Here is an 18,876-nt window from a genome sequence, read left to right as displayed (position 1 = left end):
GCACGTTTTTTAAAAACAGAAAATGATTTATTTAACACAGTTATACAACTTTTTCCCTCCCAATTAATAACACAAATTTCTGTAGTCTAAAAATTGCTATATATAAACAACAATCACCAGAGGAAAAAAAAAATTTCGTTTTTATAAAAACTGCATGTTGACGTAACAAAATTAAACTTACGTGAAACGGTATTTTTTGGTAACTCAAATTGAAAACAAACCAGAAAAATAGACCCTAAGTACCGATAAGTGGCCTTGGCGCAAGAATATACCCATGGTTATCACAGTTATCGTAATTGGAAATTTTAATAATTATCTGCAAACATTTGATGTGGGCGAAGCGTACTTTACACTGATGCTAATTTTGATATTCTGTTTTATAACAAATGACGTTATTTACGTCTTCCACACTGTGGAATTTACAATACGTACATAATTTTATCGGTTGCTTGACAAAAATCAAGCTTCTGCAGATATATCCCTGAATTGGTGGTATTGGCTGCTGCGAAATCTGCGGTATAACGGAGGAACGAACAGTGCGGCCAAAATGCCGCAAATGAAGGCGATGGGCAATCCCAGCCCCAGCGCAACCGGAGAAACTGTAGAATACGATAATTATTCGGAGTTATTCTTAATTATATTAATCTATGCCTAGTCTTACCTCCTCCTCCTTCGTGCGACGGTGCGGGAGCCGGCGTCGTCGGAGGTTGGGGCGGTATGGGCCTGCTCGTACAGTTCAGTTCGTCGGTGTTATCTCCACACTCGTTGATATTGTTACACACCCAGGCTGCGTGGAGGCACATCTTATTCTGGCATGTCATGTTGCAAGCTAAATAATAATAGATTAGTTGAAAGTCGGATAAAATTTTTAATAATAGATCCAAACGTATCGAAACTTACTTTGTGAATGAAATTTCACCACTAAGTTGTCGGTCGGTGGCAAACCAGTTCTGTTGTAAACAAATATTAACTTATTTGTTCTACTTAGCATCTCTTTAGAAGAAACCTCTTTGGTCATGTCTCTTACAGAACCACCATCATAAATCTTCAAGTGACTAGCAAATAAGAAACGACTTATGAGTAAATTTAAAGTGTTTGTTTTAATCTAGTCGGGAAAATTACTCACTTATCTTTCTTGTCGCTCATCGTCACGGTGAAATTTATAATATTCGGATGATCAACATCTCCACTTTTTGGAACTTCGAGCTGCCAAATACAATAAGAACCGGTAGTTTTGTTTAGAGTGCTAAAATTTCCATCCTTGGCAGTTATTGTTCCTCCGCAGTCTTAAAATAAGCCAAATTTTCAAATCGTACGAATTAAAGAAAACAAGTATATATACAGGGTGGGCCAGCGAAAACGAAACGGCAGAGTGTTCGTGTTCATCCAAGCAAAGCGCTCGGACAGGTCGATTTTACTCTCGAGGGGACATCTTTTGCAATAAAGTTTTTGCGATTCTGAATATTAACTAAACAAACATTTTTTTCGAAATAAATGCTTGTTTAGTTAATACAAAATAAATGAGTTTTTAAAATTTTTTGTTGTCTGTTGTATTCAGAATCGCAAAAACTTTATTGCAAAAGATGTCCCCTCGAGAGTAAAATCGACCTGTCCGAGCGCTTTGCTTGGACAAACACGAACACTCTGCCGTTTCGTTTTCGCTGGCCCACCCTGTATAAATATCGTTTAAATTACCTGCAGATGTTACATTCAGAGAAAATCCCGGTGCCGTGTCCAAATTGACATTTTTTGTAGCGTTACACGGTCTGGAAACGAATTCGATGGCTAGATCCGGCCGAAACAGTAAATCGTCGGGAAGTGGCGAACTCACTCCGCTAAACATTTTCATCGTCGCATTTTTAGCTTTAATGTCTTCCCAAAACTTCAAGCAGTGAGTCGACGAGAGAGACAATCCATCAAATGCGACGTGATAGAGCCGTTTACTGCCGTTATTAGAAGTAAAATTAGACCAGCATTCTGCCAATAGTGGATAGGTGTTGGGGTAATTAGGAGAAGTAATTTGCAACATCTGTCCCGGTGAAAGCTGTTCTATTTTTTTGTCGCATCCTGAAATAAAATTTTACGCAAATCATTACGAGAACTGCGTTATCGTAAGTCTTTTCGGAAATTAAAAGTAATTACCGTTTAACTTCTCATAATTTACATGAAGTAACGAATTGGATGCGTTGCAGTTAACATTTTTGGTGTTCATTACGAATCCCACTTTTGCGGGTAAGTACAATTCCGGAATAGTTTCTATCGTCCTTATGTCTAGAACTTTAGTTTTATCTTTATCCAAAAGATTGATTGTCAAAATATCTTTCACGTCAAAATTTAATAAATGCATATGTAATGATATAGCTGAGGGGGAAAAAAATATATTTAAAAATTAGTGCATCTGAAGTATTTAATAACAAATATTTATACAAACGCATTAATTACTCTCGTAGTCGTTATCTGGTAAGACGGTCCACTGGCATTCCTGCTGACAGTTACCGCTAACGACATAATCGTAACTGGGTTGCGATGTCATTTGGTAACAGCCTGTAAAAAAAAAAATTACTATTAAATTCTCCATACTTTCCAAATTTCTTACAAAATTAAATAATAAAAATATTTCAAACCATTAGGAATTCCTTTAAAATTTGCTTTATAAGTTGCGGTGTCGTTAAAATTCTTTGCAATTATCATCATTTTGGAAGTATCCGACACGATCGGGTAATTCGGAATTTCTCCTTTTAGAGTAAACAGTAACTTAGACGAGACCGAAAAATCGTTATAAACGTAAAGAGGAACCGTCAACGGATTTCCTTTTTGACTTTCCAGAACAACGTTTTCATTTTCGTTAACTTCCAACAGATAAATTATGTCTTCTTTACTCTTAGAAAAGGAGAGTTCACCTTCCTTTTGCAAGTAACCACCCTGATCTAAAGATACACACAAATACATTTAAAATCATTGCGTATTATATGTATGGTAGGCTATAATAAAACTTTTGTATCCGTCCTTACCGTGGCTTCTAACTTGTGCATTTACAACGATTTTTCCATTAAATGGAGTAAGCGCTATCCTCAAAAATGTTCCAGTAGACAAAATATAAGTACCTAATAGACAAAAAGATTAATTCTTAATTTATTGTAATGCGTTGTTTGTTTCTTTGAATTAAATCACTTTGTTCTTTTATTTTACCTTTAAGTTTATAATCGAGCGACGAAATCTGTCTGATCGGCTGTGCTAATTTACTATTCCCGTCGCTGACGAGAATCTGTGCTCCGTTCGTCAACGAAAGATTCATAAATTGCAAAGATATAACTGTTTTCTCTTCACTTTCAATAATCCAGTGGATCTCGGAGGGTTGTTCTTGAAATGACGAAATTTCTGACGAATTGTAGGTTAAATCCTGAACCGTTTGGTTTCCACTTAACTTAATAAATTTACTTTCTGTAAAAATCAATTAAAATATTACTTTAGACACACACACTAATAATTTTTAGTTGCGTTAACTTTTAATGCATACGTTATTGTCACTTAACTGCATGCAATTAATGTGTCCCTAATTCCCTAACTAAAAAATTATAAGGTCCCTAGAAGTCTTGTTTCAAGTATTTAGAACAAATGGAATATGTGAGAGTTATACAAGATTATGTATACAAAGTCAGACTCAAGACAGGATATGGATACAGGAAGCTTTTGGACAGAAATAGAGATATGTCCATCAAAGTTCAGTATTAAATGTTTTGTCTTAGTGTTACAGATTCAATAAATAAGCTTAGTAATACTGTTAAAGAAAATGTAGCATACAAGTCAAGACCAATAACTGTGAAAGAATATAGTAAAACAGCCTTGTACCAATACTCTTCCGTGTCAAGTGGCATTGGCGTCGCGTCCACACTAGGCAGCTTACAAAACAGCATTGCCCAAATCGAACGGCCACCGTTACTTAATTTTTGATGGCCGTCATTAAATCTACCGAGACCCACTGCAGGACTACATAAAGTTTGGATTCGAGTTTATGTGGCTCATTGTCTACGTTTGTTTGGCCTTACTTGAAACTTTTGAACCTAATTACAAGCTTTTTGCAATTATACTGCAAAAAGCTAAACCGTTCATACAACCAGCAGTAGGTTTCACTAATAGTTTTTAGGTGTCAAAAAATTGAACATCATCTTACTGTTTGATTGTAGTGCAGTTTGATATGGTTGACACCATTTTGTAAACTGCATAGTAAATACAAATGTGACCTGGCAGAGAGAAGTAGTGGTACAGGGCTGCATTACTGTATGGTTATTAGTCTTAATCTTTTATGCTATGTTATTTTTTGAATTGGCCTTGAAGATTAACTGTTAGGAGGTAGCATTAAAGAAGAACCACATAACTAGAACTATGTCTGCAAATAATATGCTTACTGAAGGTAAGAAAGAATTAAGAGGCGAGACAGAAAAATTAGAGAACTAGAAGAGGAAAAATGGAGCTTATAAATTGTGATTTTTAGCAACAAGCATAAAGTGGCAAGTTAGTTATTGGAAATAGGGAAATAAAAAGTAGAGAAATTTAAGTACTTAAAATAAATATTAATGAATGGAGGGGAATTACAAATACAACTAACAGACAATGTGTCAATAATAGCAGAAAGCAAACAATGCTTTTTGATAAAAATAATACCAGTTAAGAGTTTTATATGACAGTTGTTAGAATTGCAATGCTGTATGAATCTCAGGTTAAAAAAAGATGCAGACAGTAGAAATGAGAATGCTCGGGATTGTTTGTGGAGTTGCCTTAGCTTATAACATTAGAACGAGAGATAAAAATCATAAAAAAGAGTAGTTTAAGAGACATTAGAGAGAAGCTTATGGAAAATAGATGACTTGAGCATTTGATTAAGAGGATGAATTGATTAGACAAATTAGGAACTTAGGAAATAAAAGAGTAGATTTAGGCTAAAGTTAGGAAAGATTTAAAGGAGTTATAGTTAAATGAGGAAATAATTCAAAATAGCACAGATCGAACGGGTAAATATATCAAGACCCGATCTCTCTATAAGAGGTAAAAGGGATGGCTGCCGCTGCTGATAATGCTGTTAATCATCATCGACATAGTGGGCATGACAATTATTAAAAAAAGAAACAAAAGTAGAAAGTTTATGTTTTGTCAGAAGGAAATTAATGCAGTTCTCTTTAAAGTAATTTAAACAGAATTCCCTACAATGATCATTTATCCTAATCATTAATTATTCTATAAATTTTTTTAATTAATATCTTCAAAAGTTACTCTTTAGAGTACGTTAATAATGCTCTAAAGAGTAGCTTTTGTTTTCCAAATGTCCGAAAATCTTACAGACAACGATCATTCTATTTATGCAGAGCAAGATAGAAGAAAGACAAAAGTTTCTTAATAAATTTGATGTTATTTTTCATTTATAATTCACATTTTTGTTGATTTAAATATTATTTCAAAAGTGTACTCTCAAAATACTTAGTTATTCAAATTCATTTATTTTTTACAGTCATAATTGTTTATATATGATAAAAACTTAAAACCGTTTCGTAGTTAAATATTCGCATTTATTTGTTTGATTAACCTACACGAATTATCATAATTTCATATAATGTAGAAAAGTTCTTACCATTTTGTACATTTTCATATGCAAAAGTTAGTCTGTCACTTTTTGTTTCTTTAACTTCAATTGTCAAAGTTAAGTTTGTGTCTGTATCTTTTCCAATAATCTCGGAAACATTTTCGTTACCTGAAATAAAATTTTAACGATAAAGTAGAATTACGTAAATGATTTGAGATTTTTTTTATAAACTAAATTTCAATAGAAATTTCTAACAAAAATAATAAACTTTTAATATTTTGCTAAAGATTTTACAACCTTCTCAGTGTATATTCAACTCATTTTATAATTGATAATGAGTTGTTGTTAAGGCAATGATATATTGAATGAAAGGATATTGATATGTTTTATAAATTAGCTACATATAATTTGAAGAAAAACTTTATTAGGAGGAAACATGTCACAGTGCTAATACAACTCTGCATTTTTTAATTAGCACAGTAATCAAATTTGCTAAAGAGATGACTATCAGAAACACTAAATTGAAAACCCACATTACAACAATTCCAATAATCTTAATAGCAAATTTTTAACTCTCTCGTAGTAGAGTCACGTATTCTGATGACCGCATTAAAGACACAATAATAGGGTCTTTCAAAAATCCCATTCCCTACAATCTCAAATTGAATAAGCAGTACTTATTACGCAGTTTAATAATAGCCAGTGTTTCGTAATATAGATAAGATCCCTAGAATTAAGCCTTCGACAGAGTGACGGTTATGCGAAACGTCTAATTTGTTAATACTAAGAGAGTCATCATTTTATATTTTAGGAGTCAACTATATTATAAGCTTCTTATTTTAAATTAAAACAAATATTTATTTCTTACTATATATTATACAATAATTTATATATATATACATATATTAATTTACCTAAATAAGCAGAATCTTGAGAGCCAGAACCACTTATGTAAATTTGCTGATTAGAAAGAGCATGGAGAAATGTAATGCTACGTTTTGAGTAACTAGTCTGAGAAGGACTCAATATAAACGAACAATTATCAGTAGCTCCATACAAAGGAGTAGACATAAATCCAGAATCTTTTTCAATGACATACATACAGTCTGAAAATAAATTATTATTATTTATAATTTAATTGTAAAAGCTTGATAAGAAATAATTTTATATCATACATTTAAATAATGCATCTAATGTTGTTGTTATTATTTTGAAAATGTCATACTCGACTGTTACTGATTCCAAGTGCTATGCCGGCCAAACTGAAGTCAAGATGTAGCTAACGAGTGTTACATTAAGTTCCTGTGTTGTTGGTATGCATCTCAACATCTAGAAACTTCCTAAAGATGTGACGTGTGTTCAATATTGCAGCTTTTTGTAGTGCCATGCATATGTTTTTATTAAGATTTAATGTTTCTAGACATTTCTGTAGTGTATGTGATAGAACACCAGTAAAAGAGAGAACAACAGGTACAATAAATATCTTATCCATCCTTCACATTCATCTTATTTCTTGAGCAAGTGGAGTGTACTTGTTGATTTTTTCAGTATGAGCATTTTTTGTTATGAGTGTTTGGAATTATTATTATGTTGGGTTATGCGAGATATACTCGGTTAACCAGTTGTTTGCGGAGTACTCCCATTGGAGTAACCGGTTTTCGTTAAACTGTCGCGGAGTACTCCACTTGGAGTAAGTGTCAATTCTTTTTTGTAATTAACTAGTTTGTGGCGATTTAAGCACTGATTGGCTTTTATCTACATAGACTAAGTCTGTTTCAACGAATAAGATATTTGTTACCACCCCGTATTTTTAAATTTAGGCACAAAACTCCTCCATTCCACGTTAAGTCTAAGGGATACCCTTCTTTTGTTCATTTGACAATAAAATCCTAGTTAGCATGCCCGTTGGGCTCTAATTGGTATATTATAGCTAAATGACTATCCTTTAACCAATAAGCATCGACTTGGGTTTGTGGGGTGGGAACTTGGAAAAAGTTATACCAACTCGGAGCTACAATGTCAGCTACAAACGTAAACAAACAATTATAAATCGTTATTCTTATCTATTTTTAGCTTGAATTTAATAAATTTTTATGTATATTTATCCTATTTAACAAATAAGCATGTTTTTTAAACCATTCAGCCATAAATCTTTCAAAAAACAAAGTACTTCCGGTTATCGTGGTACTTTCGTAATACATAAGAAATACATGTATAGTCGTTAATATAATAAAGTAATAATCGCTTATTATAGTCTACTATTAGTACAATAGTGTAAATAACGTATAAATAGAATCAAATACACATCATCAATAATAAAAGTGTATTGACCTAGATTTAGAAAGGCCACCACCCCCCCATGCCGATCGGCGTTATAATCTATAGGCCGTATTATTTCTCTACGTTGATTTAGAAAGATGCAGTTTTTTTTATTTGACAGAAAATAGACATATCTAAGTAACGTATATAACAAATTAATAGATTATTTATAAAAAAAAACTATTTTTTTAATATTTTAAAATATTAAATTTTATTAATTTTTTTAAACATACATAATATTTTGATGTTAACAATCATAAAGTGTAATATGTATGTGATAGAAAACCAAAAACAGATCGTATCTGCAACAATTTTTAAGCGAGATATCGCAAATTGAAAAACCACTTTAAAAACCACAAAACGTGTACGCAACAGCGGTGTTGTTTTGGATTATCCAGTGCACAGCTGACAGGTTAACACCAGTGGCTGTGTATATGCCGGACCAAAGTCAAGACATAGTAACCAAAACAAAAATTAAAAAAGTGTATCAGTGTGTGTGTCTATATTCACAAACTTCCTCACAATATGACAGATTCACACAACAATATATTGAATACATACGATGTAGTTGTTCTCTGTATGCTGTCATGTTTGTTTTTAAGTTTTGCGATGGTGTAGTAAGTACGGATGATAAACTTGTTCATTTCTATTGTCCATTTCATCTGTTGGCGTGGTTTTCCAGCCTTTGTGGTCTGTGGATGCATTGCCATAGAAACACCAAGGCTAGGTTGGTTCCTCACATATGTTGAAGCCATGCTTGGGCCGGTGCTGCTTTTGCCACTGGTAACCAAGGGAGACTGTGGCCTATTTTTCGAACGCAAGCCTCTGCCTAACCCACGAACGCGGACCTTGTTAACCCGGGCGACGTCCGAGCCAGTATCATACTTAGATCTGGTTACTACCATGATAAATATATCCACAGAATGTGGGTGTGGTCATTCTTAGCTTCATTTCTCCCCATAGACTTTACTGGCATGGGTGTCCCTACCAGGAGCTTGTGCTCCAACCTGCATTGCCCTATGGATCAGTAAAATTACTGGGCTCTCCCACTACGACCAGGTGGTGACCACGGGAGAGTTGTTGTTATTATTATTATGTTGGGTTTAGTGGGTTATACTCAGTTGACACCAGTGGCTGTGTACTATGCCGGACCAGAGTCACGGCATAGCAACCAAAACAAAACTAAAATACAATAAGTGTGTCAGTGTCAGTATTCAGAAATTTTCTAACAATATGGCATGTATTCAATATAGTGGCCTTCTGTAGTGTGATGTATGTGTTTTTATTCAATTCTAATGTGCCCAGGCTTTTGTGTAGTGTGTATGGTATGACACCTGTAGCGGAGAGAACAACAGGTACAATAAGCACCCTATCCATCCTCCACAGATGCCTTATTTCCTGGGCAAGTTCTGTGTACTTGCTGACTTTTTCAGTGCATGTATTTTGTATATTGTGAGTGTTTGGAATGGATATGTCTATAATGTGTGTGATTTTATTGTGTTTGTCAATGAGTGTGATGTCTGGTCTGTTGTGGTAAATTGTTTTATCTGTGATTATGGCTCTGTCGTAGTACATTTTGTGCGTGTTGTTTTCCAATACTCTGTGTGGGATGGATTCGTAGTGTGGTTTGTGGATGTCTAATAATTTGTGTTTTCTTTGCAAGCTCTTGGTGTATTATATTTGCTACTTGATTATGTCTATGTAAATAATCTCTCTGTGCCAAAAGCTTGCAACTGGAAGTGATGTGTTGTATAGTTTCTGGAATGATGTGACATTTTCTGCATGTGTCATTATTATTATCATTTTAACAAACTAAAAAGAAATTTTATTTTAAAACATTTTCAAAATAAAACCTAATGAATTATTTATATCCAATTAAATTAACATTCAGAAAAGATTATGTAGCTAAGTAATAGTATTACAGTAAAGAAAAATACTGTACAATTTTGTATTAGGATATGCAGTGTATTAAGGGCTAAAAAACTAATTAAAGTAATTACTTTTAAAAGCATATAAAAAAACTTTAAGACGTATTTTATTAACAGCTATGTGTTATTTGATTCAAACTATATGCTGTATACAAACAACATTGCTAAACCCGATATATTATAAGACTAGACACCAACCAGATGCCGAAACTCTATCGGGCTAGTTATAACATTAGTTTATATATGCTGGAAGGGGAGATCGGACTGGAGGTCCAGATAGCATAACTGGCAACCCATCTGCACGGTAAGCAGGAGTTGTGGGTTCGAGTCCCGCTCCGGGCAGTTTTTTTCTCCCACCAGTTCTAAATTATTTTAATTAATTAATTAAATTATAATTATTAATGTTAATACGAGACGGTGCCTAACGCTTACCTCTAGAGCCAAATTGGTACGTAATTCATTTAGTAATTAGCCTTAAACTAGCCCGATAGAGTTTCGGCATTTGGTTGGTGTCTAGTCCTATATGCTGTAATCTCAAGACAAAAAAACAATCATTCCCTGATTATAGCTTTTCCTATTTCTTCATTTAAATAAACATGTGTACATTTACATTCATTATATTTTGATTACTATTTTTTTTTTATTCTTTTTTGTTTTATATCGTTCGTCACAAGCTTCAATTATGAAACTCATGTTCTTATAAGATTGTAATTGATGAATACCAACATTACCAATAATGAAGCAATGAACAGATCTGATAAAATTAACTAGAAAAAACTGTATTTTCCAATTAGTTACAGCTACTGTTTTGAGTTCTGTAATATTTATCATCATACCAAATACTGATGATATCATTGTAAGCAATCCCACATACAATAAAAAATATATATATATAAATTTAAACTGAATCTGTTATAAAATGGTCATCATTACCTCCAATACATTATCTCCAGTAAGACTAAAGCTTGTGTATGACATTTACAAAAAAATTAAGGTTTCTAGAGTAAAAAGTACCTTAATAATAGTTTTTTCATGAGAAACAATTCTACATTTAAGATACTTAAAAAAATTAAAACCAGTAGAAGACAAGTCAGATGAATAAGCAGTATAGGAAAATATCTCATTGCTCAAGTCGATCAACATATAGACAAATTTGAGCAACACCGGGACTATATACTGTCTGTTCCAGATAATGCATAGTCAAATATTGCTCAAAGTGAGCCTTTGTAATTGATCAAAGCTGGCCATTTTTACTCAACTTTTGCATAGTAGTTGATCTTAGAACAATAGCTTTCTGCATCCAGTCTTAACACATTTCAAAAAGCTGTACATTAACCAAGCACTGAACACAGTCATGATATTTTTATGATTTCAATGTAAGTTTTGAAAGTTCACTAACATCCAGGTATCGTACAAATTGTTTACGATTATGTTAAAGTTTCTTTACAAGAAAGTGAATATGGCAAGCTGAATCCTCACAGTTCAGAGTCAAGCTTCTTTGCATTTCTAATATTGGCAAAGTATCCCGAAATGGTCATAATATTTACATCAAAATACCTTGCAAGATCTCATACAGTTTGATTGGAGTTTGATTCAACTTATCAAAAGACTTTAGCAATTTTCCAAGAATTCATCTTTGAAGCTTCCATCTCCAGCACAAATTCCATCAGATCATGTTTGCTTAATCCATTTTTGAGATGTAAATTCTTAAAATTCAGCAATGATGTTACAAATTGCTTTTACTGTATTATGGTCTAGTTTGAATACATTCAGAAAACACATAGGCGAGTCATGTTTGTTTATGGAGAAAAACAGCTTGATTTGTAATGCATATTGTTTCTGACAGTATAATCTGTGGGCTTTTTGTTGTTATAAACACTACTTGTGTTATACAATGCCACTTTCTATTCAAAATTCTGCATACCAAAAAATCAATCATTTCGTGTTACAACATATAGTAGAATATATAAAATTACATAATTAAAATGTAAAATCTAATCTATTAATATAATTATTAAAATCTTACCTTTCATATTATAAAATCCTCTAAATGTTCTTCGAACTTTACTGCTAGATGTATCAAGGGTTATTTTAATTTGCTTTGCTTTAATAAGCAAAGAAAATGGAACTATAAAAAAAAAATCATTTGTGATAAATTTCATTATTATTCTTATCATCGTCATATATTTAAATTATAAGCTATAAATATTTAAATTATTTGGAGAAATGTCACCCGACTTGAATTTAATTACACACAGAATTCTGGAAAATATTTTCTTATTAATATTTAAGGAAATGAGACTGTTGTCATCATCAGTGTTTTTGTAATTTTAGCATATTTTCCAATATAGTGGGTAAGTCAATCTCAAGATTTTGTAGCTACAAATAACTTACTGCGAGTCGTTTATGGGATAAAACCGAAATGCACATATATATGATAGCCTTTGGCAAAAACAAAGTTACTTTCCTTGAATCTTTAATGACACAAAAGCTCATATAAAGAAGAATCTAGACAACAGGAGCATATAGTTCATAAAAATCTTCAGTAAATTATTTTGATAAGACTTCTATATAAGTTTTATCAAGTTTACCAATAAATGCGTTCGTGTCAAAATCAACACTTTCAATAAAATATTAATAGTTTACGCATTACAGTACTATAGCCGTACTACTACGTATATTATATGATAAAAGAACATTGTAGTGATGTATGTTTTGTATATCAGCTACTAGAAACACTGGTAAATATGATAAAATATGGTATAAATGACTTTTTCTAACTATTATATTATTAATCTCAATGTTAAATAAGTTTATTAAACATAAATTTTAGTTGAAAACATTTCGGCTCATGCTGTTTTGACTTTTATCATTACTTAAATAGCTAATAAAAACTTTGCACTTGCTTTTGTTTGCATATTAACAGTCATTATCAAATGTATATATCATCTGCCTGATTTAATTTCTAAAGTTATGTTGTTAGTTAAATTTTCTTGAATTTGCAGTTCAACAAACAAACAATCTTGCAACAGAGTTAACCTTTTAAAAATATATAATTGTTGTCGTGGCTTTTATATTAGGTTTTTTTGTACTACTTTTTTAAATGTTATAATATGTATGTTTATGATTTAGCAATCACTTTTACAATATCTACATATGTATTTCCTTTTCATTAGTTTTAGAAATTTTATGACAGGTGAATGTTTCTATTTATATCTATAAATGAGAATGTTTGTTTGTTCACTATGTATTCCTAGGCTTTTTGACCAATTGCTACAAAACTTGGCAGTTCCATTAACATACTACTAACTTAGATAACGTCATACATATCACCCTAAAATATTATTAGATTTCTACACATCAATTGATTTTTGTCCAAATTGGATTTGCTGGATTTACATGTGGTGCCATCTATTGGCCAAAACATTTTACAAAATAATAATATAAACTAATTTTTGAAATTTACAATTAATAATGCCGAGTGTAACAATTACCACGATGGGTACTTTAATTACCAAGTGTAACATGCTAGTTTCTCTATATTTGAATTCACTATGTAGGTAAGTAATTACTCTTCTTGATATCAATAATAATTTTTAAACAATAATATATAGCAGGGATGGCGAACCTTTCTGAGAAGTGGGTCAAATTTTGTTTATTATTTTTTTTAGTACTAGCTCATGGGTCACTAAATTAGTGACGTCACATGGAAAGGAGGGAGGATGGTTAAAAACTAATTTTTTTTTTGTTCTCACTTTTAAAATCCTCTAAAAAGTTTACGTTTCCTTTTTGTTTTACAACTTTTACTTTTGCAAGTGAAGAGCAAAAAATAAAGGTCGACGTCAAAAAAATTGATATCAATGGGGTGATACTATGCTTAGTAGGCAGTCGCCCTGCACCGAGTATTTGAATGAACAAGGAATAAAGAAAATCACATATACATTATGAAATATTATTTATTAATAGATATGGTTATAGGTGTGTGTATGTATAATAAAGTTGAAGTATATTTAATGAGAAATCTGTTGTTGTTTATTTTCAGATAGTTTCTTAATATTAGGTTCATATTCCGTATTCATCAGTTTAATGCATTTTGCAGTCAATTCATTCCAAGTTTACTTCTGTTGGTAGATTTTACAAAATTCATCGAAGAAAACACTTTTTCGTACAAATATGTGGACCCAAACATCGTTAAAAGAGCATTAGCAAGTTTCTTCATTGATATAAAATTATTTGGTAAAGAATCCCATACATTTAATATAATATTTTCAATTTTTAGTGTGGGATCATTATTATCTGCACTACTTTCAGACATTTTTCTTTCTACTTCGGAAATCAAGTTTTCAAATTTATCCTTCCAAACTATGCTGCTTTGAAATTCAACTAATTTCATCTCTAAATCATGGATACCTAGCCACATAAATTCGCTTAACTCCATTGCTTCGAATTCCGTTTTGTATGGATATAAAATAAAGTGAAATGTATTTTCCAAACTTTTAAATTGATTAAATCTCTCCTCAAAACCTTGTTTTATTTCCTGTATAATCATTAAATATTTTTTAATTGCATTTTCTTGAATGTCAAGCGTATTTTCAAAAATTATTGTGTTTTTAAAATGTTTTTGTAATTGAGGAAAATATTTCATGATTTTCATTTCCAAATCCTTAGTAAAGATGTCAAGTTTCGTTACAAATATTTTAATATTTTCAAACATCATTAAAACGATTTGTCCATTTCCTTGAAGTTTTTTTATTCAGTTCATTAAAATGCCGAGTGATGTCACATAAGAACATTAAATCATTTAACCAATGTATATTTGAAAATTTGTCAAAACTATTGTCTTTTTCATTCAAAAAGAGCTTAATTTCTTCTAATGAAATGACAAACGATTAAGAACTTGACCACAACTGAGCCGTCGAACATTGTTATATGTCAAAATCCCTGAATACTGGCACTCAATTTCCTCTAATAATTGGTAAATTGTCGTTTATTAAGAGCTCTTGCATTTATAAAGTTGATGGCTTTTATTACAACTGGCATTACATTGGAAAATGTTTTTAAACCTTGCTTTGCACATAGAACTTGCTGGTGTATTATACAATGAAATTCAATCAGAGAATGTGTAATATTTTGCTTAAGACCAGTACACTTCCCTTTCAACGTTATTAGTTTCATTAGTTCTTCTTGCATTATATTGCCTGATTTATATCGAGCAAACACTGCTAATTGTGCATAACCATTTACATTATTACTCTCATCTAAAGCAATTGAATACATTTGTGCATAATTTAAGTCATTATGTATTTGCGAAAAAATATTTCTTTCTAATTCTATTACTCGATCTTTAATTGTATTGCGAGTTATTGGTAACTCATTTATACGCTTTATAATCAAGTCCTTTTCTTTAAAATCTGCAAACAAAGTAGCACTACATTCTAAAAACGCTTGTTTTACAAACTCTCCTTCTGAAAGAGGTTTCCCCTGGCGAGAAATGCAATGGGTAACTTGAAAACTAGCAGCTGTAATGTTATTTTTTGGAATCAAAAAAGTTTCTAAAACACTGGTTTGTGAATGATTCTCTTTTTTCTTTTGTAAAAAATATATTCTTCTTTCTTCATCTGTTGAAAGGCTGAGACTAGAATGCAACTTTTCAAAATGTCTTTTTACATTGTATGTACGTGATGTAACTTTTTCGTTACAAATTAGACACAAAGTTGTTTTATTCTTTTCAATCACACCATATTTATCAAACCATTCTGTTTGATATGGTCTAGAACTTGTATCATTTGTTTTTATTTTTTTAACCACCGACATGGTACGGGGCTACAACTAAAAATATTTATACTTAGTATACAATAATTTGAGAAAAAATTTCTGATTAACATACCTGATATACATACATATGTAGATGAGAAACTTTAATAATAAAAAAATAATAATTTTGAATTATTAAACACTTCTAGACGCGTATGACAAGGCTGCCGTTTAGTTCAACACTGGTATATCCCCGAGTTGGTACATCTCTTCGTTCTACAATGCAATAAATATGTATGAGCGTCAAGTTTATGACTAACTGTCATGAATGCACAGGTGCTGTGACACAATAGAAAATCAGCTGGCCAATGTCCACTTGGAAATATCTACTATGTAAAGTATTGGCCTTTTAGCAGAGAGGGAACAAAAGAAGCGCGACCTTGTCAATTGGACCCACTGCGGTCAGGTAATATACCACTTGTAAGGTGTTGACTTGTAAACAGAGGGAAAACAAAGGAAGCGACTTTGTCAATTGGGCCCACCTGTGGTCAGACGATAGGCTGCTTGCCATATAAAAAACTACTAAAAATGAGTAGCGGATGCTAATGTAAGCTCATACTTTATTTTTTAAATATTTTTGATTGTCTGTTCTCTCTTTTATGATATAAAAAATAAGTTTATAAAAATCAACGCGTGGGTCATTTAAAAAGCCTGCGTGGGTCAGTGTCTGACCCGCGTGTCATAGGTTCGCCACCCCTGATATATAGCAAGGGTGGCCAACAACTTGATCGCAAAGCCAATTTTAGTCGATCACTTGCAATGTCTTGACTTAACGTGTTACATTTGTAACCGAACCCATGTGAACATAACACACAAACGCAACAGTATGCATGCAGTTGTGACTCAACTCATAGGGAGTGCACCTTGTGCTGAAACACAGTTATAAACAAATACAAGTATGTATTTCACACCTCCCTCTCCCCACTTAGACTATGCCTATGACAATAAGTCAATCGTGACACATTTTTAAGATAAAAAGTAGATCTTATGTACACAAAAGTTGGCCACTGCTGATATATAGTACCTAATAATAAACCACGTGACAACAATTTGTACAAGGATTGGTCTAATGAAACCCATTCCATAAATTTATTAAGACAAATGAAACAGTATATCCGTCGGTATGGCATAATTAAACAAAGCAATAAAAGAAGCCAGAATACACTTTTGTTTGTTAAAAAAAATTTACAATAGGCACTCAGACATGCATCCCACTGCTCGGGGAGATGACTGATACCATCCAAAAAGTTTGTTGGTTCTTGAACCATTTGGAGACTGCTTTTCTTGACTTCCACATTGGTGTTAAAGCATTGTCCCTTAAAAGCTTTTTTTAAAAAAGTCTGAAAAATGAAACTCACATGGTGACAGATCGAGGCTGTAAGAAGGGTGGTGCAGAACCTCCCAACCTTTTCGTGCTCAAACATTCTGCACAATGTTTGCAATGTGCAGCCAAGCATTGTCATGTAACAAAATCACACCATGTGATAGCATGCCTGGTCACTTATTCTTTATAGTTTTATGCAACTTGTCCAATGTTACGTTGTAGTTGGAATTGATACTCACGTGATGGGCTTAGACAAAGACCCCACAGTGTCAAAAAAAAATGTAGTCATCATAACCTTACAGGAGGAGACTTGTGATATGAATTTTTTGTGTTGGTAAGCCAGGGTGTTTCCATTGCATGCTTACTTGTCTACTGGTTGGCTCGAAGTGTTGGCACTATGTTTCAACCTTGGATGGATTCCAAATAACTCTGCCCATGTTTTCACTACTCTACGCCGAAAACGAAACACGTGAGACGACTGAATTTCTCCCCATTTGTTCACTGATACATGCATATTGTGTCACATGTGATATCGTTCCTCTCTCCTTGTGCCAGACCACATGAAATGGCACAAACGGGTTTCATTTAACCAATCCTATATTATATTAAATGCAGTTTTTGTTATCTATCAAATTATTTCATGTGTGTAAAGAACTAATGTCAAGAAAACATCAGATTTAAAGCTCTGACCAAAAAGATATTCAACTTTGGATTTTTTAATTTTAATTAATTATTTTTATCAGATGAATCAAATTGAAAGAACAATTATTTTAACAGTTCAATTAACACAGACAAGTAGTTCTGAATATTTCAAAATACCCAACTTTTATAAATCAGTTGGTAAATTTTGAAAATGAAAGATAACTTGGCATAATAGAGACAAATGTTTGTATTAAATCAAAAATTTAAGTTTATAAATATTCTAAATTTAACTTACCTTGATTACCATGAAAATTAGATAAAGTTTTATTATCTTCATTAGTAATAGTCAAGTTATCTGCTGCATCTAAAAGCATATCTTCTAAGACAATTAAAATATTAGATAAATTATTTGAAATTATTTTTCCTTCCCACTTAACATCAGGGTCAACAGAATCATCTGGGTTAACATTAAACGTGCCATATGGATGTGTATAATCTGCAATTACATTATTTAATATTTTTATATTGAATGCATTTCATTAAAAAATATTTAATCATTTAAATGCATATTTATTTTTCTATAATTATAATTATTCGTAATTTAAAAAATTTTAATATTAGAAACTTAAAATACATCAAAAATAAACTTACTAGGATTATTTATACCAATTTCTCCATTTATAGAAACAGTAAAGGAAAGAAGACAAAGCACTGCAAAGAAAATTAAACTATTTAAATACTGACAATAATTTATTAAAACTTATTTATACTGAGTAAGATAACTGTTTAATAATAATAATAAATCCAACATGTTAAACAACATGGAATATGGTTACAATATCAGACACGAAAAAACAACACAGTTTACACTGTCACATCTCATGTACATGGATGACATAAAACTTTATGCATCCACACAAAAACAACTTCATCAACTCCTATAAATCACACATTCATACACCAAGGACATACAAATGGAATTTGGCCTAGATAAATGCAAAACAGTTCACATAGAAAAAGGAATCCTGAAGAAAGAAGATTTTGCACTTGGAAATGGAGACATTATTGAATCCATGGAAGAGGGCGAGTTCTACAAGTATTTAGGATTCCAACAGGCCAAACTAACAGAACATACACAAATAAAGCAAAGATTAATTAAAGAATACCAAAGTAGGTTAAATGCTATTCTCAGAACACAATTAAATGCAAAACACACAGTTAAAGCAATAAACACATATGTCATCCCAGTACTCACATATTCTTTTGGAGTTATA

At 32.0% G+C, this 18,876-nt stretch overlaps 1 protein-coding gene across 1 annotated transcript in view; it reads right to left on the bottom strand.

The window, feature by feature from the left end:
- Positions 1 to 5: 5 nt before the first annotated feature.
- Positions 6 to 18,876, bottom strand: part of LOC136979650 (uncharacterized) — a 34,787-nt gene continuing 15,916 nt past the window's right edge. Inside the window, exons 3-17 of the mRNA XM_067275672.1 lie at positions 18,254 to 18,313; positions 17,898 to 18,098; positions 11,849 to 11,950; positions 6,490 to 6,681; positions 5,624 to 5,743; positions 3,190 to 3,441; positions 3,012 to 3,104; positions 2,625 to 2,927; positions 2,443 to 2,544; positions 2,143 to 2,361; positions 1,696 to 2,067; positions 1,127 to 1,286; positions 901 to 1,055; positions 662 to 829; positions 6 to 599 (exon numbers count right to left, since the gene is read on the bottom strand). Of these exons, the coding sequence (XP_067131773.1) occupies positions 460 to 599; positions 662 to 829; positions 901 to 1,055; positions 1,127 to 1,286; positions 1,696 to 2,067; positions 2,143 to 2,361; positions 2,443 to 2,544; positions 2,625 to 2,927; positions 3,012 to 3,104; positions 3,190 to 3,441; positions 5,624 to 5,743; positions 6,490 to 6,681; positions 11,849 to 11,950; positions 17,898 to 18,098; positions 18,254 to 18,313 (2,639 nt within the window). The 3' untranslated portion in view covers positions 6 to 459. The remainder of the gene's footprint in view (positions 600 to 661; positions 830 to 900; positions 1,056 to 1,126; positions 1,287 to 1,695; positions 2,068 to 2,142; positions 2,362 to 2,442; positions 2,545 to 2,624; positions 2,928 to 3,011; positions 3,105 to 3,189; positions 3,442 to 5,623; positions 5,744 to 6,489; positions 6,682 to 11,848; positions 11,951 to 17,897; positions 18,099 to 18,253; positions 18,314 to 18,876) is intronic.

Source organism: Centruroides vittatus, unplaced genomic scaffold (genome assembly GCF_030686945.1).
Source record: "Centruroides vittatus isolate TY-2023 unplaced genomic scaffold, ASM3068694v2 contig_630, whole genome shotgun sequence".
In the NCBI taxonomy this organism is placed as follows: domain Eukaryota; kingdom Metazoa; phylum Arthropoda; class Arachnida; order Scorpiones; family Buthidae; genus Centruroides; species Centruroides vittatus.
Note: the sequence above shows the minus strand (reverse complement) of the source record. Positions and strands in the feature narration are given on the sequence as shown.